Below are 23740 nucleotides of genomic sequence, written 5' to 3' on the forward strand. Positions count from 1 at the left end.
TCATTACCCTTAATCAATGTCTAAACCTAACCGATAGTGTCTTAACAGCAAATGTGACATGAAAAGCACATTTTTTGAAGCAGCCACGTCATCTTGTGTCACTTCTATGACACTCTTGTCTCACAGCTTATGTGAATTGTCAGCTTCACCAGGACACCACAAAGAAAACGTGGAACATGGCACGTACAAGTCAGTTTACAAAAAGTTATAGTAACATTCATTCTATGAAACTAGGTTGAAAATGTAAGTGCTTTTACATATGCACAACTTAAGAGAAGTACAAATCTTCACGAATCCAGTTCTCATTTATCAGTAAATGATGAAGAAATGTTGTCAGAGGAAGGCCTTTTAATGGCATAGGAAAAAGCATTTTAACCTAAAAAAAACTACACACATAATCTCTAAAAAATCATCTGATCGTGTCCCATGACCCTTAACCAGTCTACACACACAATAAAGGTAAACAATCTGGTTCCAGAAGCAAAAATCCCATTCATTTTCTCAGTTAGGGAATTGATTTTTAATGATAACTTAAAAACCTTTAAAGACAGACCTAACCTGAGCTCTGAGGTTGTCGGTCGAAGGTAAATGTTTCAGCTGAAGCCATCTTTTTTTTATTTATTTTTTATTTATTTTTTATGGTGTTTAATAGCACAATTTCTGGTAAAGAACTACACTACCAATGATCTACCAATCACATTACAGCGCACAAAGCGCACCAAAAATGCTCTGAAGTGACCGCCCATTCCCACGCAATTGAGTCGGTCTTCCATATATCTGAATATATTTCAATAGAATTAAAATATATAGATTTTATACTATAATTCTGTTTTCCCACGGTTTTTTTTTTTTATCTGATTCACAGTGCTTCAAGGGATTGTAGTTCACTCCCTCATTAAAGACTTTAAGTACACTATCGTGTATACCTTTGTCTTTTTGTCTGATTTTCAAACAAAAAGACAAGTTTGTAATGTTTTGATTCACCTCAGAGCTGGATGGTTTGGTTCATGGCTTAAAGGATTTTATGATATTCCTATGGAAAACATGATCGGGGAAAAATACTTCCGGAACCAAGACAACTGAAAAAGAGGGCAAGGACTGTTGGCTCTAGTCTACTAGTCTTTCAGACAACCCACCAACTAGCTTTTGAAAATGTCATTTGTAGTCTTGCACATCTCTCGATCTGGTATATCATCAGCCTCTCTTACTGGATCTCTAATGTCCGTCAAAATATTTTATACATCAAAACTTCACTAAGGTGCACATGTCTATTAGCATCAGATATGAGCAGCTAGATGCTCCCTGGAGAGACTGAGTCAGCACTGAGTGTGTGGCTCCAATAATCCTCCAGCCCCGTATGAAGTGAGTCCAGGGGAGTGTGGACAAGAGAAGAGGAGAAAGACAGGGTTCAGACTGTCAAACCAGTCAGTACATTTGATGATATGGGTGTTTCTTTAAATATGGGCACATTTAGCCCTGTGGACTTTTTAATAAAGTTTCTTAAATGAATCGGTTTTCCAAAGAAATCTAGGGTGGCAATGGCCCCCTTAGCCCCCTTTAGGCCCATAGTTAAAGAAGCGACTATGCATGGACATAAATGATGAGTAAGTATGGAGTGCTAAATGCCTTCATCTTTGTCTACTGTACTTGCATTCTAAATGATGCATTTCTGATCAGTTAATAACTAATAAACATTTAGCTTCCACCAGTCTCAAGGTACCCAGAAGCAGCTGTGGAAAGGCTCGAGAAATGAACCCCATGTTTTAAAGTGTTGTCAAAATGTTCTTCATAGCTGTTAAAATGTGCCCCATAGCTGTATTGTGTGGACGGTGTGCTCTGAATTTTGCGTAGTTAGGGATTTTTAGCTTTGTGTATACTTAGACTATGTCTGCTCTCAGGATTAGGTAATAAAATATTTTTGACATGCGGTTGTTTATTGGTGTTAAAAAAGGTCATACAAGCATGGCATATTAGACTATGAAGGGTAGTATGGTACAGGCTAGGTTTGGCTCTATTGAATATTATTTTAAAATCATGATTACAGTCATGCACTTACAATTGAAGTCTATGGAGATGGCATGAACTTTAAAAATACACACTTAAAGTACTATATTGCCATGAGACTTAAAGTTTTCTGTGGAGTTCTGTGAGGGCAGTTTGCATCAGTGCTGTGCATACACCATACAGTTGAACTTGAATGTGAGTTTTGAACTCAAAGGCAAATACTAAAAAATACATTTACCAGTAAACTACCAAGTGTAGTTCAGAGAAATCAGGAGCTATTTATGTCTCCAAAACAAACCACTTGGACTGTCTTTTTTTCTGGTCTCATATAATTATGACATTAGAACATTTCAGTATTTGAATGTTTTTATGTAGTCCTCTTTATCTACTTATGCTGCCTTCAGGTCTCTTGGGAAATTCCTACTTACGAGTTCGGAAACTGTAATTACAACGTAATATATGTTCAAGGGATTTTGGTGTGGGAATTTTATAGTTCTTTCTCTATTTTACACTTACTAACACAAAGTTTTTTTTTTTTTTTTTTTTGCAACAAAATGAAAGTAAGGATGCTCATTAGGTGTGTAATAGAGCACAACATTGTCAACCCACTTTTTTGGCCATATGAAAAAGTATTTGTCGTATTATTATTTTTATTCATAGGGATTTAATAAATTGTTTTAGAATTGCGTTTTAAGCCATGAACCAACCCAACCAGCTCTGATGTGAATCACATTACAAACTTTGATATGAGCCAAAAAATATTTTAAAATCAGACAAAAAGACAAAGGAACAAGAATGTATACTTGAAATGATAGTTCACCCAAAAATGAAAATTCTCTCATGATTGACACCCTCCTGGCATCCCAGATGTGTATGACTTTTTTCTTCTGAAGAACACAAATTAAGATTTTTAGAAGAACATTTCAGCTCTGTAGGTCCATACAATACAAGGTGACTAACATTTTATTATTCCAGAACATTAGAAATATGCAGGATATCACAGGTCTCCTCCAAGAGGAAGTAACGAGAGGCTCCGTACAGCATTTGCGAACCGACGATTGAGTTTTGCCTATTTTCTGTTATTTAGAACATGAGAAATTGCTGGCAAAAATTACTCATGACAGAGATATTCACATGGCACAGTCAAGGCTAAGCTTTGATTTCCTTAAGGTTACCAAGGTAACGGTTGCTCTCATTCTCTCTTCTCCTTTTTTTCTACCCATCACTCATTTCCTTGCTGTCTTTCTACCAGAATAACTACGACAGCAGCCTGTATGATGGACCTGAGGCGGTACCCTCTCGATGAACAGAACTGCACCCTGGAGATTGAAAGCTGTGAGTATCACTGAGTGAGTGGAAACATGAACACACACACAAATAGACTATGTTCAAAATGAAAACTAGTATACTTTTTACTGCATGCAGCGCAGTATATACTGCATACTACCTAATATTAAACAAATAGTATGTAAAAACTGTATGCATTTAAACAGTAGTATGCTACATTGTTTGATATGGGATACTAGCATACTTTTAACTGCATACTGCACAGTGTATACTGCAGGGACAAATTCAAACATTGTTGGACTTAATGTCCGGTGAAAATATTAACACGAATGGTCAGCAACCCATTTGGTTGATGCCACAAGTTCACAGTATGCTGCCATCCCAGTGATAACAGCACTTCACTGCCATGGAGGTTTAAACTTTCCCGGAGCTTGCAAAGTCCTAGTCCGTGACTACAGCTCGTTGTATCCCTTACACTGGCAAAAGCAGCTGTTATTCCCGTTTCGCATACCCACATTGAGAAGCTTCAGAATGATCCTACATTGAAACAGCCTTGCGTTGCCATCTTTTGGAGGAGAAAGACACCAGGCTTATGTGAATGTCAAGTGGTATTGAAACACTTGTCACATTTAACTTCACTTCGGCAGCCAAAAGCTTGTGTTCTATGAAAAATCGGAGGAAAATAGTCATAAAAATATAGAGCCAAGGAAATTAGCCAAGGTGAGAAATTATATGACAACCTAATGATTTGTTATTTTAAGATACATTTTTTTTTTGTAAATAAATATTTATTTATTTTTTTCGTTTACAAAAACACACACACACACACACACATATATATATATATATATATATATATATATATATATATATATATATATATATATATATATTTGAATGGAAAAGCAGCTATAATGAACAAACGTTTGTCGTTCATTTCACTTGAATGTGTCATTATTATATCACATTATTATGCATAGCCCATTGTATTACAGCGCAAAAAACACAGAAATTCGATAAATCGGATCTTGTCCAAACTTTATCATTCTCGGACCAAAATTTCTTAGCGGAAACTCTGATATACTGTATAGTGCATTCTATTTTAAATATAGCACGTGAAAAACTATGCAATATGTACTGTAACGATAAACATTTCAGACAGTAGTATGCTTCATTGATTGGAACAGGAAACTAGCATAGCTGTACAGTGCACAGTATATAGGGTACAACGGGGCTAAAGGCACCTTAACGTAAGGTACACATTTATATATATATATATATATATATATATATATATATATATATATATATATATATATATATATATATATATATATATATATATTATAATTATTTATTAAAAATGTATGGATCAACATACTTTGTGTGAAAAGAAATAACAACAGAAAGTTGTTTAGATTAAAATACAGTTTTAAAAAAAGGTGGTGAGGGAAACTTTTACCCCACAATTGGGGTAAAAGGCTCCCTCACTTGGGGTAAAAGGCCCCTAGGGGGTTTAAAGTGATATTGTGTAGATACTGGGGCAACAGTTATAGGGCACAATTTGGCAACTAATGCAAATCATTTTGAGACAGCAAGATGCTTTTTTGAATAACACATTAAGATGATGCTTACTCAAAATAACTACTTCAGAAAAAAGCCAAATATTTCCTGTTATTTTCAAACACATTTGGCATTTTATTACATCTCAAGTATTCTATAAACAAACTCATCTCTATTATGATTGGATGAGTCAATGTGAGCCCACTTTGAACATTTTTCATAACAAATCTATTCACCCACTTAAGAAAATCAGTGTGTTTAATAGGGGCCTTTAGCCCCTGCAACAAGGGGGCTTTTTACCCCAAATACAATCCTTCCACTTATTGGACAGTTATTGAAAAATGTTTGATTTAATGACCTTAAACAAAACTGAAAATGATAAATAAGTATTTTGTCTCAGAAAAAATGTTAATTTCAGGCATTTTCATTAGCTACATAAATTTGCAACATTTAAAAAAAATAACAAAAAATAGATTGAATTGCCTAAAAATCAACCTATAGACACCACACGCAAGGATCTCATGGACCAGGAAAATTTTGCAGTGCATAGTGACAAACAGGTTTTTAGGAAAGTACTGTGGTAGTTTTTGATGTTTTTGAGAGAAAATAAATTTTACCCCACGGGGCCTTTAGCCCTGTTGTACCCTACTGCATACTGCCTAATAGTTTTATTAAAATAGTTTGTGAAACAGTATGCAATATCGTGTAACGATAAACACATTAAAAATTAGCATGTTACATTGTACAGAATAGCGTGCTCACATACATTTTACTGCATACTACACAGTGTATACTGTGTACTGCCTACTATTTAAAACAATAGTATGTGAAACAGTACATAAAATGCTATGATAAACATCCAAACAGTACTTTGTTTGGAATAGAAAACTAGCATACTGTTTACTGCACACTGCATATATACTGCATACTATCTAAAAAAAAAAAAAAAAACAGAATGTGAAACAGTATGCAAGATGTAAAAATAAACATTTCAAACAGTAGTATGCTTCATTGCTGAATATGGAATACCTGCATACTTTTTACTGCATATTGCAGAGTATATACTGTATAGTGCATTCTATTTTAAAAATAGAATGTGAAAAAGTGTGCAATATTCAACAATCAATATTTCAAACAATAGTATGCTACATTCTTTGGAACAGGAAACTAGCATACTGTTTACTGCACAGTGCACAGTACATACTGTATACTGCCTAATAGTTTTTTTAATAGTATGTGAAACAGTATGCAATTTAATGTAATGATAAACATATTAAACAGTAGTATGTTACATTGTACAGAATATCATGCTCACATATTTTTTTACTGCATACCACACAATATATACTGTGTACTGCCAAGTATTTAAAAATAGTATGTGAAAAGTATGCAATATGTAACAATAAAAATTTCAAGACAGTAGTATGTTATATTGTTTGGAATAGAAAACGTCCTGGTTACTTGCATAACCTCCGTTTCCTGATGGAGGGAACGAGACGTTGTGTCGATGTAATGACACTAGGGGTCACTCTTGGGGGCCCGAGACACCTCTGGTTTTTGATAAAAGGCCATTGAAAATTGGCGAGTGGTATTTGCATACCACTCCCCAGGACATACGGGTATAAAAGGAGCTGGTATGCAACCACTCATTCAGGTTTTATGCTGAGGAGCCGAGACAAGGTCCTGGCCATTTCAGCGGGTAGTTCAGCATTGTGGCAGGAGGAACACAACGTCTCGTTCCCTCCATCAGGGAGGGAGGTTACGCAAGTAACCAGGACGTTCCCTATCTTTCACTCACTCAACGTTGTGTCGACGTAGTGACACTAGGGGTCCCTATACAAAACGCCGCAACTGGCTGAACTGTGTTACGTGAACTGGCGTTGTGTGATGGGCAGACCACTGTTTGCCTCATAGCCAGCGCACCAGGCCAACACGTTATGAGTGTCGAACAGCCCTTTGGGGACAAGTCGACTACTCAAAAGATAGAGACGGGCTAGCCCAGTCGTGGCCTCTTATCCCCTTTTTTTCCACTCCCCAAAAAAAGGGGGATTAACTGACTGGGGCCACCAGGTCTAGTCGGGGGGGTGTTCCTCCCAAAGGGAAGACACCACAGAGACCACACCCCGCACAGAGGGGGGGGGGGGTATTTAAGTGGAAATAAGTCACATGGTCATGCCGAGCTAAGTCGGAAGTATGCCATGTGGGGAAGTCCCATGGTAGGTCCTACCCTACGGGGATTAGTTGCTACAAGCATGGTAAGCTGGGGCAGAGGGGCCTCTGCCCAAGGAAGACGCAGTTTGCCAACAGGGAAATGAATTAATGGAAGATATACATCACATGGAGTTACCTACGGGGAACAACCACATGTGGAGCACCTACCCCAGAACAGGGCTTAGTTAGCACGTGTACTGAGCCGGCAGCGGGTTTCTCTGCAAACTCATCTGCCACAGGGCTCGGAGGAAATCAACCAGGGAACACAGTTTGTGAACGCTACTTGGAGTTAATTGCGCATGTCTTCAGCTCAGGGGAGGTGAAAGGCGCTATGCGCAAGCGATACACCTGGCCGGCTGTCCCGGACTTACCTGCCTGTGCGTGCCACTACACGGGACGAAACCGGTTCCACCCAGAGATTGTAGAACCTCGCAAGGTGTTGGGTGTTGCCCAGCCCGCTGCCTGCAAATGTCTGTTAGAGAAGTGCCCCTGGTCAAGGCCCAGGAGGCTGCTACATCCCTGGTAGAATGGGCCCGTAGACCTAACAGGGGCGGCACATCCTGGCGTGATATGCCATAGTTATGGCGTCAATGAGCCAGTGGGTGATCCTCTGCTTGGAGATAGCGCTTCCTTTCCGCTGTCCACCAAAGCAGACAAAGAGCTGCTCAGAGATTCTAAAGCTCTGTGTGCGATCCAAATAGATGTGTAAAGCGCGCACCGGACACAGCAACATCAGGGCTGGGTCTGCCTCCTCCTGGGGAAGCACTTGCAGGTTCACCACCTGGTCCCTAAAAGGGGTCATGGGAACCTTGGGCACATAGCCCGGACGGGGTCTCAGGATCACGTGAGAGTAGCCTGGACCGAACTCCAGGCATGTTTCGCTGACAGAGAACACTTGCAGGTCTCCTACCCTCTTGATGGAAGTGAGCGCAGTCAGGAGGGCAGTCTTCAAGGAGAGTGCCTTAAGCTCAGCTGACTGCAGGGGCTCAAAGGGGGCTCTCTGTAGACCCTGAAGAACTACAGAGACGTCCCATGAGGGAACGAGGTGCGGTCTGAAGGGATTCAAACTCCTGGTGCCTCTCAGGAACCTGATAATCAGGTCGTGCTTCCCTAAGGACTTACCGTTCACTGCGTCGTGGTGTGACGCTATAGCAGCTACATACACGTTCAAGGTGGAAGGGGACAGCCGCCTTTCCAACCTCTCCTGCAGGAAGGAAAGCACCGACCCGACTGCGCATCTCTGGGGGTCTTTGCGTCAGGAAGAACACCACTTAGCGAACAGATGCCACTTCAAGGCATGCAGGCACCTCATAGAGGGGGCCCTAGCCTGAGTGATCGTGACCTGCTTAAGTCTTCCATGTCCCATCCAGGGGCCAGACATGGAGATTCCAGAGGTCTGGTCGTGGGTGCCAGATGGTGCCCCATCCCTGAGAAAGAAGGTCCTTCCTCAGGGGAATTTGCCAGGGGGGGACTATCACGAGGAGCGTGAGGTTCGAGAACCACGTCTGGGTGGGCCAGTAGGGTGCTACCAGGACAACCTGCTCCTCATCCTCCCTGACCTTGCACAGGGTCTGTTCAAACAGGCTCACTGGGGGAAACGCATATTTGTGAAGTCCAGGGGGCCAGCTGTGTGCCAGCGCATCTATACCGAGAGGTGCCTCAGACAGGGCGTACCAGAGCGGGCAGTGGGAGGATTCTTGGGAGGCGAACAGGTCTACCTGTGCCTGTTCGAATTGACTCCAGATCAGCTGGACCACCTGAGGGTGGAGTCTCCACTCTCCCCTCAGGGTAACCTGCCATGACAGTGTGTCTGCTGCAGTGTTGAGGTCGCCCGGGATGTGAGTGACTCGCAGCGACTTGAGGTGCTGCTGACTCCAGAGGAGGAGACGGCGGGCGAGTTGTGACATACAATGGGAGCGCAGACCGCCTTGACGGTTGACATATGCTACCGTTGCCATGTTGTCTGTCTGAACTAACACGTGCTTGCCCTGGATCAATGGCCGGAACCTCCGCAGGGCGAGCAGAACTGCCAGCAACTCACGGCAGTTGATGTGCCAACGCAGCCACGGGCCCGTCCATAAGCCGGCGGCTGTGTGCCCATTGCAAACAGCGCCCCAGCCCGTTTTGGAGGTGTCTGTCATAACTACGACATGCCTTGAGACCTGCTCTAGGGGAACGCCTGCCCATAGAAATGTGAGGTCGGACCAAGGGCTGAAGAGGCGGTGACAAATCGGCATGATGGCCACGCGATGTGTCCCGTGGCGCCATGCCCATCTCGGGATTCGAGTCTGAAGCCAGTGCTGAAGCGGTCTCATATGCATCAACCCGAGCGGAGTGGCCACCGCTTAGGATGCCATATGCCCCAGAAGCCTATGAAAGAGTTTCAGTGGAACCACTGTTTTCTGTTTGAACTGTGCACGCTCGTTCGTGAGGCGCGCCATTAATGAGACTGAGTCCAACTCCAAGCCGAGAAAAGAGATGCTCTGAACCGGGAGGAGCTTGCTCTTTTCCCAGTTGACCCGAAACCCTAGTTGGCTGAGGTGCGAAAGCACCAGGTCCCTGTGTGCACACAACATATCCCGAGAGTGAGCTAGGATCAGCCAATCGTCGAGATAGTTGAGAATATTAATGGGGCAGGAGCTGCCTCTGCGACCTTCGTGAAGACACGAGGGGACAAGGACAGACCGAAAGGGAGGACCTTGTACTGATGTGCCCGACCCTCGAATGCAAACCACAGGAAGGGTCTGTGTCGAGGTAGAATCGAGACGTGGAAGTACGCGTCCTTCAGGTCTACCGCTGCGAACCAATCTTAATGCCGGACGCTCGCCAGAATACGTTTTTGTGTCAGCATCTTGAACGGGAGTCTGTGAAAAGCCCGGTTCAGTACTCGCAGGTCCAAGATTGGCCGCAACCCACTGCCTTTTTTCAGTACAATGAAGTAGGGGCTGTAAAACCCCTTCTTCATTTCGGCCGGAGGGACAGGCTCTATCGCATCCTTCCGTAGGAGGGTAGCGATCTCTGCGCGCAAGGTAGCAGTGTTCTCGCCCTTCACCGAGGTGAAGTGGATGCCGCTGAACCTGGGCGGACGCCTGGCGAACTGAATCGTGTAGCCGAGTCGGACGGTCCGGATCAGCCATCGTGACGGATTGGAAAGCACAAGCCACGCATCCAAGCTCCGGGTGAGGGGGACCAAGGGGACAATCTCAGTACCGGCAGATGGGGCCTCGTGGCGGGGTGGAGCCCGAGGTGCCACACCATGTTGTTGCCGTGCTGAGTTCAGGGACATCGAAGTACTTACCTGGCTCCTTGTGACCACCCCCGGAACAGCCTGGGATGAGGGAGGAAGATGCCTGTCCTCGTGACCCGTGGAGACTGTCACATCGGGGCGGATTTATGCCAGAGCTGGGTGTGCAGGGGCACGGAGACCGCCGCTGGAGCACCAAACCTGCAAGGATGAAAAGGTAGACGGTGGTCTTGATGATGGCCGTGCACACCGGGTACATGACCCAGAGAATGAGGAAATTGCTCTTTCGCTGAACTGTTGGGTACCGCAGCCACTTGGGCATGCGGCGAAATTAAATGAAAAGCAACAAAAGATTCTCCTCCCGGTCCTCCACCGGGGGATGGAGTGGTCTGCTTACCCGCTCCAAGGTGGGTTTCATCGTCCCTGGGTCGCCCGTCTCAGGGGCGTTTCGAAGCCTTCCGTGGGTTCTTGGCGGCCGGCTGTGAGACGGGTGGTGTCTGCTTCCTGTGGTGGGCTCCACGCCTGGGCCAGGCCAAAGGGGCGGGCTGTGGCGGAGCCGGGGCAGTCACCGCAGGGGCAAGCAGGTGGGGTGCGGGATCTTGAGCCTCGCCAGGGCAGGATGTGCCAGATAGCCTCCGTCTGCTGCTTCACCGTCGAGAACTGCTGGGTAAAGTCCTCAATGGTGTCTCCGAATAGGCCAACCTGGGAAATGGGGGCAGCAAGGAACCGTGCCTTGTCGGCCTCACCCATCTCGACCAGGCTGAGCCAAAGGTGGTGCTCCTGGACCACTAAGGTGGACATCACCTGCCCGAGAGACCACACCGTGACCTTTGTCACCCAGAGAGCGAGGTCGGTCGCCGAGCGCAGTTCCTGCATCAAATCTGGGGCAGAACTACCCTCGTGCATTTCCTTTAGTGCCTTAGCTTGGTGGACTTGCAGGAGAGCCATGGCGTGCAGGGTGGAGGCGGCTTGTCCAGCGGCACTGTAGGCTTTGGCCATCAGGGATGATGTAAACCTACAGGCCTTGGATGGGAGCTTTGGGCATCCGCGCCAGGTGGTGGCGCTCTGCAGGCATAGGTGCACCATGAGCGCCTTATCCACCGGGGGAATCGCCGAATAGCCCCTGGCCGCCCCGCCATCGAGGGTATTGAGGGCGGGGGAGCTGAAAGATCGGGACCGGGCAGTAAAAGGTGCCTCCAACGATCTTGTCAGCTCCTCATGCACTTCCGGGAAGAAAGGGACTGGAGCGGGACATGGCTGCTTTGAGCGGTGCTGTGAGCCCAGGAACCAATCATTGAGCTGCGAGGGTTCAGGGGAGAGCGGAGAGTTCCACTCTAGCCCGACGCTCACGGCTGCCCGGGAAAGCATGTCTGTCATTTCCGTATCAGCCTGTGACTGGGCAACCGTACCCAAGGGGGGGAGCCCAGCTGAGGCTTCTGCGTCCGACTGGACGAGCCCGCTCTCCAATGCTGCGCTTGAGAGCTCATCAGCTTCGCGGGCTCCGAACAAGAGGTCGAACTCGCCATGAGACAAGCCGGCGGACTCATCCGGAAGCCCGATCGGAGCATGGGAGGTCCGTGGGGGGATACCCGGTGGAGGTGGTCCCATTGGGGTCCCCAAATCGCCCCCAGTGCTAGCCGCGCTGGCCTCATACCCATAGGTAGAAGGACGGAGGCGGGGAGCCACGACACCAAAGTTGCCGTGGTCATGTTCTCGCAGTGAGTACATGATCCATCCACGAATGCTGTCTCCATGTGGGTCGCGGCCAGACACGAAAGACAGCGATCATGACTGTCAGTATTTGAGAGGTAACGACCGTAACCAGGAATAACACACAAAAGTAAAGGCATCTTTAAAAAGACGTTCTGTGTGTGCCGCTCTTTTAGAGAAATATACTCTTTTAGAAAAATATACTCTCTTTTTTCTGCCGAAGCGCCCAGGGGCGTTCTCTGCAGTGCACCAGTGCAGAGGAGGGAGAAGCCACTGAAATGCACCATCAGATCCAGCAGAGGTGAATGAACAGTCAGCTCAGTAAACATCGACTGTTCGGTTCCAAAGAGAAAATCTGAATGAGTGGTTGCATACCAGCTCCTTTTATACCCGTATGTCTGGGGAAGTGGTATGCAAATACCACTTGCCAGTTCTCATTGGCCTTTTATCAAAGACCAGAGGTGTCTCGGGCTCCCAAGAGTGACCCCTAGTGTCACTACATCGACACAACTTCGAGTGAGTGACAGATAGGGAACTAGCATACTGTTTACTGCACACTGCACAATATATACTGTATACTGCACATTTTTTTAATAGTATGTTAAACACTACGCAAGATCATGTAATGATAAATATTGTAAACAGTAGTACACTATAGTGTTCAGAATGGCATACTCATACTTTTTACTGCATACTACACAGTTTATACTGTGTTCTTCCTACTGTGTAAAAATAGTATTTGAAACAGTATGCAATACGTAACGATAAACATTTCAAACAGTAGTATGCTACATTGTTCAGAATGGAATACTAGCATATGTTTTCCTGTGTACAGCAGCACAGCATATACTGCATACTACCTAATAAAAAAGGCAGATGCTATTTTCACCCTGCTGCAAATAGAGACAGATATTATTTGCATCCCAACCCTGGTGCAGATAGTGTCAGATACTATTTTCACCCATATTTAAATACCAACATACAGTATGGGCATCACTGCAGTGTGTTTATTGTGTTTATTTAGAGTTCCTCAGGGACACTATATTAACCTCTACCCCTAAACCTAACCTTAACCTTACCTGAGAAAGAAATAACCTTGGTTTTACTACTGTAGCCATGGTTTCACGCGGGAACGAGTGCGATTAACAGACCCCACCTCCGGATCAAACCCTTCTCTGCACTCTCCGACCTTCACTGTGATCAGATCACGGTGATGAAATCAACATTTATATTAATTTTATCTATTAATTTAAGTAGAATTAAAGGAAATATAAGAGTAGAAAGAGGAAACTGGAAGGGAAAAAAGAGTGGTACAGAACACGGATTCGAACTGCGGTTGCTAGGACAACAGTAAACATCCACACACTGTCTTTACACCCCACGCCACTGCAGTGACATCTATTGGTTAGTTTGTCTTATATTTCGGTAGTTCCACCAGACTAATGGGGTGCAAAAAGCTGAGCTGTGTGGCAGATGCTCTTTACACCGAGGTGCAAATAGACACTCCGAATAAAAAAACAGAATGTGAAACAGAATGCAAGATGTAAAGATAAACATTTCAAACTGTACTGGGATACATTGTGTGATATGGAATACTTGCATACTTCTTAATATATACTGCAGTGTATATAATGTATACTGCATCCTATTTTAAAATAGTATGTGAAAAAAGTATGAAATTTGTAATGATGAACATTTCAAACAACAGCATGTTGCATTGTTTGGAACAGAAAACTAGCATGCTGTTTACTAAACACTGCACAGTATATACTGTATACTGCCTAATATATTAAAAAAAAAGATACTATATGAAACAGTATGCAATATCATGTAATGATAAACATTATAAAGAGTAGTATGCTACATTGTACAGAGTGACATACTCACATACTTTTTACTGCATAGTACACAATATATACTGCCTACTATTTAAAACTAGTATGTTACACCGTATGCAATATATTGCAATGCATACTATATACTTCATAAATAGTAAGTGTTGTATGGCAATATGCTCCAAGATAATTGGCTCATCACACTGTGAGAGGCTGCAGGAGTGTCCCATATACCAGTGAAAACCGATTTATCTCACTCGAAACAAAGTTTTATGTTTTCTGAACACAAAATAAACCCATGACAATAATAAAACCAAATTCCTCATAGCTGTATGTTAGCTTACAAGCAAATGCATGGGCGGACTGGGACCAAAACAAAATTTTGTGTGAAAAAGACATATCTGTTGATGGCTAGTGTTTGCAAAAGTGTCAATTTATTTCCTAAGGGTTTTTGTCCTGAATTATTAGGTTTTTATCTTATTCAAACATTCTATTCCTAAAACCATTTCATCACTTGATAATTTCATCACTTGCAGAGCTCTGGCCAGAAGTTTGAACACCTGGCTGAATTAATGTTTCTCATGTTCCAAAAGACCTTAATAATCTAAAGAATTAAATGCTTGAAATTAGTCTTGTTAATCGTGCCTGTGGACTGGTGAGTGAAGGAAAAGTGCTTTTTTATCCATGAAAAATTATTTGATTAATTATTCCCACAGCGCTGTTTGAAGATATCTATGACAGATTCTAAGACAGAATGGATTGATATCACTGTCTGTGTGAATTAGGGGTTAGGCGTGAAAGGGGGCGTGATTTAAGTAACTCACTAAACCCTATCCCCTCAAGTGGGCCCCATGGGCCATTTGCCTGGACCAAAGGACAAGAGGCGCAATATTATCATTACCACAGACAGCCCGTGGGTTTGTGGGGCCCTAGGCAAAATAGGCATGATATTGTTTAAAATAGTTAGATGAAGAAAGTGTCACACCGCAGGACACTGCTGACTATGCTTAAAATTGCATGTTAATTACCCACATAACTATGTGTAAATGTTATTTACTGCAAAACAATCAAAGAAAACAGAAAGTGTCTGAATTACTTCTCCAGATTATTCTTGAGAAAACGTGAAAAACCCTATGAAATTGACAAGCGCTGTTTCTGTCATCCCTTAAACAAAGTAAGCCTCAATGACTCAAATAGCCACTAAGTAATATTTTTCATGACTTGTTTTCTGCATATCTGACAGGCGTGAACATTATTCAGCAAGGTGTGCGATCTGTGTCTAAAGAGACAAGATAAGAACATATGATGAGAATATGTGATAAGAAGCCTTACTACAGTTCCCAGTAATGCTTCAAAAGTATGAATTAATTATGAATAAGACAGTGTCTGCTCATGGCTCTATTGTTTGCAGATTTTATTTACGTTGCTGTTTTCTTATTTGTTGTAACTTTCAGTTAGTTATCATTTTGTAATTATTCAGAGCTCATCTTATACTTAAAGGAATATTCCGGGTTTAATACAAGTTAAGCTCAATCGACAGCATTTGTGGCATAATATTGATTACCACAAAAATTACTTTTGACTTCCCCCTCCTTTTCTTTATAAAAAGCACAAATCTGGGCTACAGTGAGGAACTTACAATGGAAGTGAATGGGGGCCAATTTTTGAACATTAAAATACCAGCCTGATTTCATGAAATTTACGTGAACATGACAACACTTTGGCAATTAAAAATTGACGTGCTGTATAACACGTTTGGCTGCAGATTTCCAGTTAAATTCTCCAGCTGGGGGCGCCAAAAGTGAGTAAAATGATGTCTTTTACAGATGCGGGTTTAAGGTGAATTTTGGATGGATGTTTTTAAAACATACCTCCCAAACATAAAACTTTTGCCTTAACTTAAACAATAGTGTTTTAAAATATAAATGAGATGTTAAAAAGACATCCTTACCTTATCAATGCCTAAACCTAACCAATAGTTTTTTTTAAATGCAAAAGCAAAATGAAAAATCTAATTTCTGAAACAACCACATCATTTTGTGCCGCTTCATGTCTCTGTAATGTCACGTGTCAGCTTGAGGTTATTGCTGGACTTCAACCGCGGTGCTCTGACGCCCTATCAGGTGAGCTACTGCACAAGCTAACCATGCTGGAATAAGTGTATATATGTAGGTGGGTCTGTAACACAAGCATTAAAATGTATTGATTTTCAAAGATGCGTTTCAAAGTAAAAGTGTGTCGATATCATAAAATAGTGGGGTCTAAGTAATAGAGAGAAAAATAAGTATTTATAAAGTCATAATCAGCCATTAAAGTCATGACTTGAGTGAAAGTGAATAAAACACACAGTTGTAGCACCTCTAGTGTTAATTTCTCCTGGAAACTGCAGGGAATTGTACCTGGAGACACCTATAACAAGTTTTGCAAAAATGTATATAGAGTCGTTTTCACTATGAGACCAGGTTGCAGCATATTCACTTTTTAAAAGTATAGCTACAAGACATAAACATAAATATGCATGTTAACATGATTTTAGCATTATGAGATTGCTAACTAACCTTTTCTGTGTAACGCTATAGCCAATTTTACAACTTTGTTGCCATGACAATGTAGTCAACAAACCTTAAAACTATAAAATTACTGTAAAGATTACAATTTAAACAACTTTACAGCTCAAATAATGCATGCATTTTAACAGTAGAATTAATTTAAGTGCTTTTATAAAATAATAAGCATCACATTTCTGCTTTTAATCCCTCCCCCCAAAGTTGTCCCCATTCATTGTAAGTTCCTCACAGTAACCTAGATGTTTGCTTTTTTATTGAAAATGAGTCGAAAATAATTTTTGTGGTAATCAACATTATGCCACAAATACTGTTGATTGAGCTTAACTTGTATCAAAGCCGGAATATTCCTTTAATATGTTGCTTTTGGTTATCACCATTATTGTAATTTGTATGTCAAATAATCAGGTCCACACATGTTGCTCAGTAGTATCGTATGTAATGAAATGTGCCATTAGTGAAAGTTAATTTGAAAATATAAGTCATTGATGTTAACGTAATTATTTGTTTATTGATTTTTTGTTTATTAATGGGGCTCTCATAGGCATGTTGGTGCCCTAGGCAGCCGCCTATTTCGCCTTTAAGGTGGGCCACATTGCCCGCTGCCCACCGGAAAAACTCCTGGTGCTTCAGATGGCCAGTCCGCACTTGGGCAAATGCCATAAAGTTTCTGCCCAATCTTACTCACTAACTCATTTTTAAACTGCTCCACCTTGGAAAAAAGTGACCATGGCCAATAAGAGTTTAAACTCATCCAACTATCAATTTCACGTTTCGCTTCTTATCTCTGACACAATCCACAGAGACCTAATGTAAGCAAATGTAATCATTAAGCCCGTTTAGAGCAATCAGCCATATCTGCAGTCCTGCCCACTCTGTCTTTGAGTGTCAGTCGTGATAAATGCTCTTGAAGGGCTTTGACTTTGAGGGCTCGAGGCAGAATTGACAGACGCAGGTAAGATTGAACGTGTACTGTTTGCCCATTTATTAATGAGGTGCCCTGCACTATCGTTCAGTTAGCCGTACAAGGCCGGTGCACCTTGTCCATCACTAGTACATCAGTGGAGCCCAGATAAATAGCCAGGCTTGTGTTTCCAATGATTATGCAATACACATTGTTTCTTGCTTAGCCTACTGTGTGGCGCTTTGTGCAGATCAATGGGTCAGATACCTGCTGAGGTATAAAAATTGTCGAAATTGCTTGTATCAACATTTTCTTTCATTTGAAACAATAATGTTTGATATTCTGATGAGTCTACACCAATCGTGCAGTGCTTTTCATTGATTGCTACCCCAAAAGATTTTGAACACTTTTGGACACTTAAGTCACATTTAAAAATGCATGAATTTAACATAATGTGTGAAGATTGTTTCAGAACTAAATTCACTTTTCTTAGTCAAGGTGATATTAGCGGATGTATGAAGTCAGTTTCCCTCTAGTTCACGTAGGTGTCTTAACAGACTAATCACATGTGTTGTTGAGCATATTAACTATGGACATGTTCCACTAACATGCCAGAATGTGTAGAAATGAAATATAAACATATTTTATTGACAATTTGAAGCAATCTCGGTGACCAAGCGAGAAGAGCAGCAAATTGACTTGAGGTTTTGGCTATATTTCTTTAAAATACATGCAACTTTGTTGATATTTTGTTATACAGTACAATGCAATGACATTAATACATTTATTAGTGTGGCTTAAGTGCCCAAATTATTGTAGTTCAATTGTGTGCAATGTAACATAAGAATTAATTGTTCTGTCAACCATGCTTGTGCAGATGGATATACCACAGATGATATTATATTCTTCTGGCAAGGAGGGGACAGCGCGGTCACAGGTGTGGACAAACTGGAATTGCCTCAGTTCTCCATCGTGGAGCTACGTCTTGTGTCCAGGGAAGTGAGGTTCACCACAGGTATGGATGAATCATCTCAAATTGTAGAGGAAATAGTGCAAATATGGAATATGTCATGGAAATAGCCTCAGTATACATTCATGCATAGCAGATGCTTTTATCACAAGCAACTTATAGTGCAGTCAGATCTCTGATTCCTGGGAATCAAACCCAAAACCTTGGCATTGCCAGCACCATGCTCTACCAATTGAGCTACAAATGCTGGCATAAATTATTAACATAAATGTTTTTACATAATGTGGAAAAATATTTTTCAATATAGTTTTCATATCTGAGATGATCTCCAATTTGAACCCACATTTATCCAATGCATTTATAAGACAGCATCAGTGTTGGGGAAGCTACTTTAGTCTACTTGTCAAGCTACTAGCTACTCTTGTAATTTAAAGTAGTTCAGTCATGACAACTCTTGGAATAAATGTATATAAATGTATAAATAAAAGTATCACAATGGAAATGGCAAATTGGGGTAGGTTTGATCTTGGTGGATTGATCTGCTACACATGCATGTCGTTTTGCGCAAGTAAGACATGCTGCTGCTGCTGCACAATTAGACATGCATACAAATCCCTTGAAGTGATGCTGGGGTGGAGGAGGATTTCAGAGAGAAAAAAAACTCTCCTAGCACGCTGCAGTAAAACTAATTGCAAACAACTGAGCCATTTAAATGTTGGACAGTGAGAGAGTGTACGCAAGTTGATTGGCTGACAGATTACACATCAAAGACATACTGGCTAAGACCATAGGTAGTGTAAACCAATTGGCTAACAGATTAAATGTTGAAAGGACCTATCAGCTTGTGTAACCGGTCCTGCTCGACCCACTCTGAGCGGGATTCGAACTGTCGTCAGCCAGCATGGCAGGTGGGTGCGCTAACAAGGAGGCTAAAAGCTACAGCCTTTAGCATCAGTGCACCACTTGCACAATGTAGAGTTTCCTATCAGGTTTGAATGATGCTACATCCATGCCACTAGGTGTCAATGTAAGTGCAAGACGACTGCCATACCAGCACAACATAAACAAAAAATTACTGAATGCACCTTTAACTTAATATTTAAAAGTAAGGGCCTGGGTAGCTCAGCGAGTATTGATGCTGACTACCACCCTTGGAGTCGCGGGTTTGAATCCAGGGTGTGCTGAGTGACTCCAGCCAGGTCTCCTAAGCAACCAAATTGGCCCGGTTGCTAGGGAGGGTAGAGTCACATGGAGTAACCTCCTCGTGGTCATGATTAGTGGTTCTCGCTTTTAATGGGGTGTGTGGTAAGTTGTGCGTGGATCGTGGAGAGTAGCATGAGCCTCCACATGCTGGGAGTCTCCGCAGTGTCATGCACAATGAGCCACGTGATAAGATGCACAGATTGACTGTCTCAGAAGCGGAGGCATCTGAGACTTGTCCTCTGCCACCCGGATTGAGGTGAGTAACCGCACCACCACGAGGACCTACTAAGTAGTGGGAATTGGGCATTCCAAATTGGGGAGAAAAGGGGATTAAATAATAATAATATATGTATATACATAAATATATATATTTAAAAGTAAGCTGCTTGTAAAATGTATCAGACTTTCCAACGCTTTATATGAGAGACTTTAGAAGACATTAGATTACTCAGCTAGCTTGGCTGCAAAGCTACATGTGGAAACAATGTCATATAAAAAAACAGCACCTTCAGAAAAGACCATGCTGGTCAAGGCTGGTTTATGCTGATTTAGTTCTGGTCTAGCTGGTGTACCAGCTGGTATTGCTAGTTTGGAAAAACATGAGGGTGAGCGAATAATAATTTTCAAGTTTGTAGCATCACTACGTTTACCTAGTTTCTCCCCAGCACTGGCCAGCATAGGGTTAAAACCAGCTCTAAATTCTTGGCCCAGGCTAACCTTCACTGACAACAATTCGGTGAAAGAGATCTCCAGAAGATTTAAGGCTATTGCCATGTGCTGCTCAACTGAAAATGTGGCTATCCCTTTAAGTGCTTAGCCTTTGTGTGCTCTTGTTTATTTGGATTCATGGGGATGCGACCAAACAATAACCATGTAGAGTTTCATGACTGAACTTAAGATCAGTTAATCTGCAGTCAAGCTACCTTTTTGAAAAAGTTGTTAGCTACACAACTCGCTGCTAAAGAAAAGGAGCTAACTATTCAAAGCTATATAAAAGGGCAATATGTATTCAAATATGTATCTATCAGATGATTTAATTTATTTTTACAATCAGAGCAGTCTCAAAAACAATGAAGATCTCAATTAGGGGGACAGCACTAAACTTGAGATGATACATTTACATTAAATACAACTAATAAAGATGATAAACAGTGATGAACAGCTGTTTAAAGGTGCACTCAGTATTTTTTTCCTAATTAAAAATTTTAACTCCTAAATTTGAAACATACAGTATGTATAAAATCATGAGCACTCACTTTAGATGAGGACTCCAGTCACATCAGTAACCCTATAAAAGCTGTTTTATTCTACAAGGGGGCTGCCATGTTAGAATCACATGGCCAGCTTAATACTTCTCACTTTATCTCAGTAACTGCCCTGTTATTGAACACCTTCACTCATGGATAAAATTAATCATTTCTGACTGTGTATAGTGAATTTCTACAATTGCATGGGTCACTGAAAGCTATTGCATTTGAATAACGCTACATTCATTCCACTAGGTGTCAGTGTAAGTGCAAGACGATTGCCATACCAGCACAACATAAACAAAGAATTACTGAGTACACCTTTAACTTTATATTTAAAAGTAAGTCACTTGTAAAATCAGACTTTCCAATGCTTTATATGAGAGAGTTTAGAAGTTATTAGATTACTCAGCTAGCTTGGCTGCAAAGCTACATGTGAAAACAATGTCGTATAAAAAACAGCACCTTCAGAAAAGACCATGCTGGTCAAGGCTGGTTTATGCTGATTTAGTTCTGGTCTAGCTGGTGTACCAGCATAGCCATGTGGTTCACCATCAAAGCTTAGCTGATATTGCTGGTTTGGAAAAACATGAGTGTGAGCGAATGATAATTTTCAATTTGTAGCATCACTACTTTTACCTAGTTTCTCCCCAGCACTGACCAGCATTGAGTTGAAACCAGCTCTAAATTCTTGGCTCAGGCTAACCTTCACTGACAACAATTCAACAAAAGAGATCTCCAGAAGATTTAAGGCTATCACCATGTGCTGCTCAACTGAAAATGTGGCTATTGCTTTAAGTGCTTTAGCCTTTGTGTGCTCTTGTTTATTTGGATTCATGGGGATGTGACCAAACAAGTGTGAATAAAAAAAAAATTATGGAGGGAAGCAAAGTGTAGAGCTCGAAGTCAAGTGCTATTTAAATTACAGCCTGATCATTTTCGCAAAGCTACCTCCAGAAAATTGCAGTGGAAAGGCTCCCAATGGAATTTGCTTTGTAACCCTAGCTAAAAACATTTCACTTAAGCTCAAGCACAGGGAGATGGGAACCGCAGAAAATAGAAAAGAATATTTCTTTCACATTAATAAATAGCCGTTGCAGTAATTTTAATTATTAGTACATTGAATGTGGCAATAAATCTTGCCTCACCTGCCATTTAGCTGCAAAGACATACAGTAGAGAAGACACATCCAAGCTAATCTTAGAAAGGCTGCTTATGGTTTCCTAATACAGTATACCAGAATTTACATAATAAACCTGAAATGCCGTTTCCAACCCCTTTTCCGTAATGTGAAATATTTCAGAGTGAAAAAGGATTGGGTTTGACTAAAAAATGTAGGGCAGGACTTAATTTGATCCATTGAGAGTTACTTGGATTGTGAAAAGTGGGTGTTCACAATGGATCCAGGTGGGTAGAAGGGAGAGGTATAGAGGAGGGATTCATGACATCAGCTGAAAAGGAAAGACAAACTTTTTTTCTTTTTGGGGAGGGAACCCACTTTAAATTAGGTGTCTATGTACAGTAGCTACAAAAAGAAAATTAAGCATTTGATATGATGTAATTATTATGAATGATGTGTTGGGGACTAGTTAACTAAATGTAGTGATGCTACTAATTTAACAAAAACATTTTGTAGTGTTACAGTAGCTCAGCTATTTTCACAATAGCATAGCTTTTCCAGTGACAACCTACATTTTACAACAAGTAGCAATGAAGCATCATTAAATGCTACATTTGTCACATTGTATTGCAAAGACAGCAATAGAGCTGAGATAGTAATCAAATTCGCTCATCTATACCATCCTCTATACCAAATGTTTTGTGATTGGATCACAAAAAACACATACAGAGATAGTCAAAAACCACATCACATTTAAAGGTTTAAAACGGCGTCCTGATACGTCCCGGGTGACAGCGAAGCACCGCCTCTCACCTGTCAATTACACGCTGAACAAATGTTTAAACTTGCGTGCGGATTTAAAAGGAAATAATCATCCGATTGGACAACTTGAAAAAGCGATTACATACCCAAGGATGAGAACTTCACGGCTCTTCCTCAGTCTGTCTGATATAAACATGTAGGTTAAGATGACTAGCACACACATCTGAAGCTGAACTAACAGATTTACTGCACTAAAACGACCAATAATTCTGCTCGAAATGTTGCGTTTGTGCTGAGATGAAATCTCAACAGCGTATGGGAGAAACAGCGCTTTGTCTTTTATGATTTTTTTGCTGTTTCTTTTCATTCAGTAACGCACTGATGTAGTGATTGATGTGTGTCCTCATGAAATCAGACAAGCTCTCTTCAAAATCCCAACACCGCAATGAAAGAATTAATGGACGTACGCCGTAACAACAACTGTGTTTACTTGATAACGGAAGTAACGCCCACATTTCACGCTAAGCATCATGGGACATAGGAAAAAGATGGATGAAATATGGTGTTTTCTAGTTTATTGGTGTATATTAAGGATAAATGTATGTTCTATTTAATGTTGTCACCCTATTTGTTGAACCCTTATGAAAATTAACCATTGTTTTACTATAGTAATATTGCAGTAACCATAACTGTAGTTTGTTTTTTTGTTTGTTTGTTTGTTTAGCTGAAACCATGGTTTTGTTACAGTTATGCTCTAGTATCCAGTGCACAAATTAAGGGGGGGCATAAGGTATTAGACCCACAAAAAAAAAAAAAAAAAAAAAAGGATATAAAAAATAGACTTTGGGGGGTCCCCAAATATTAAATTTTAGTAAAGATAATAATAAGTAAAGATGTAAACACCCCTACATTACAACACTGCTAAGCGCACACATAAATTCACCCCCAACCGCCAATGCTAAGTGCACAAAAATGATCATCCAATTGTTACAGATCTAAACTTATTTTCTTTTTTAAATAGCTTCAATGTAGTTTGCTACATTTAAGTAACAATTTTTTTTAAAGGTTATGAGTAGCTTGTTTCAAAGAAGTTTCCCCAACACTGATTACATTGTA

General features: G+C 41.5%; 1 protein-coding gene across 3 annotated transcripts in view; it reads left to right on the forward strand.

Annotated features, from left to right (window-relative positions):
* LOC127430416 (gamma-aminobutyric acid receptor subunit beta-4) overlaps nucleotides 1–23740 on the forward strand; it is a 115513-nt gene that overhangs the window by 77091 nt on the left and 14682 nt on the right. For all 3 annotated transcript variants that reach the window (XM_051680163.1, XM_051680164.1, XM_051680165.1), the window contains 2 exons: nucleotides 3257–3339; nucleotides 18200–18337. In XM_051680163.1, the coding sequence (XP_051536123.1) occupies nucleotides 3257–3339; nucleotides 18200–18337 (221 nt within the window). The remainder of the gene's footprint in view (nucleotides 1–3256; nucleotides 3340–18199; nucleotides 18338–23740) is intronic.

Source organism: Myxocyprinus asiaticus, chromosome 40 (assembly GCF_019703515.2).
Source record: "Myxocyprinus asiaticus isolate MX2 ecotype Aquarium Trade chromosome 40, UBuf_Myxa_2, whole genome shotgun sequence".
Taxonomy (NCBI): Eukaryota; Metazoa; Chordata; class Actinopteri; order Cypriniformes; family Catostomidae; genus Myxocyprinus; species Myxocyprinus asiaticus.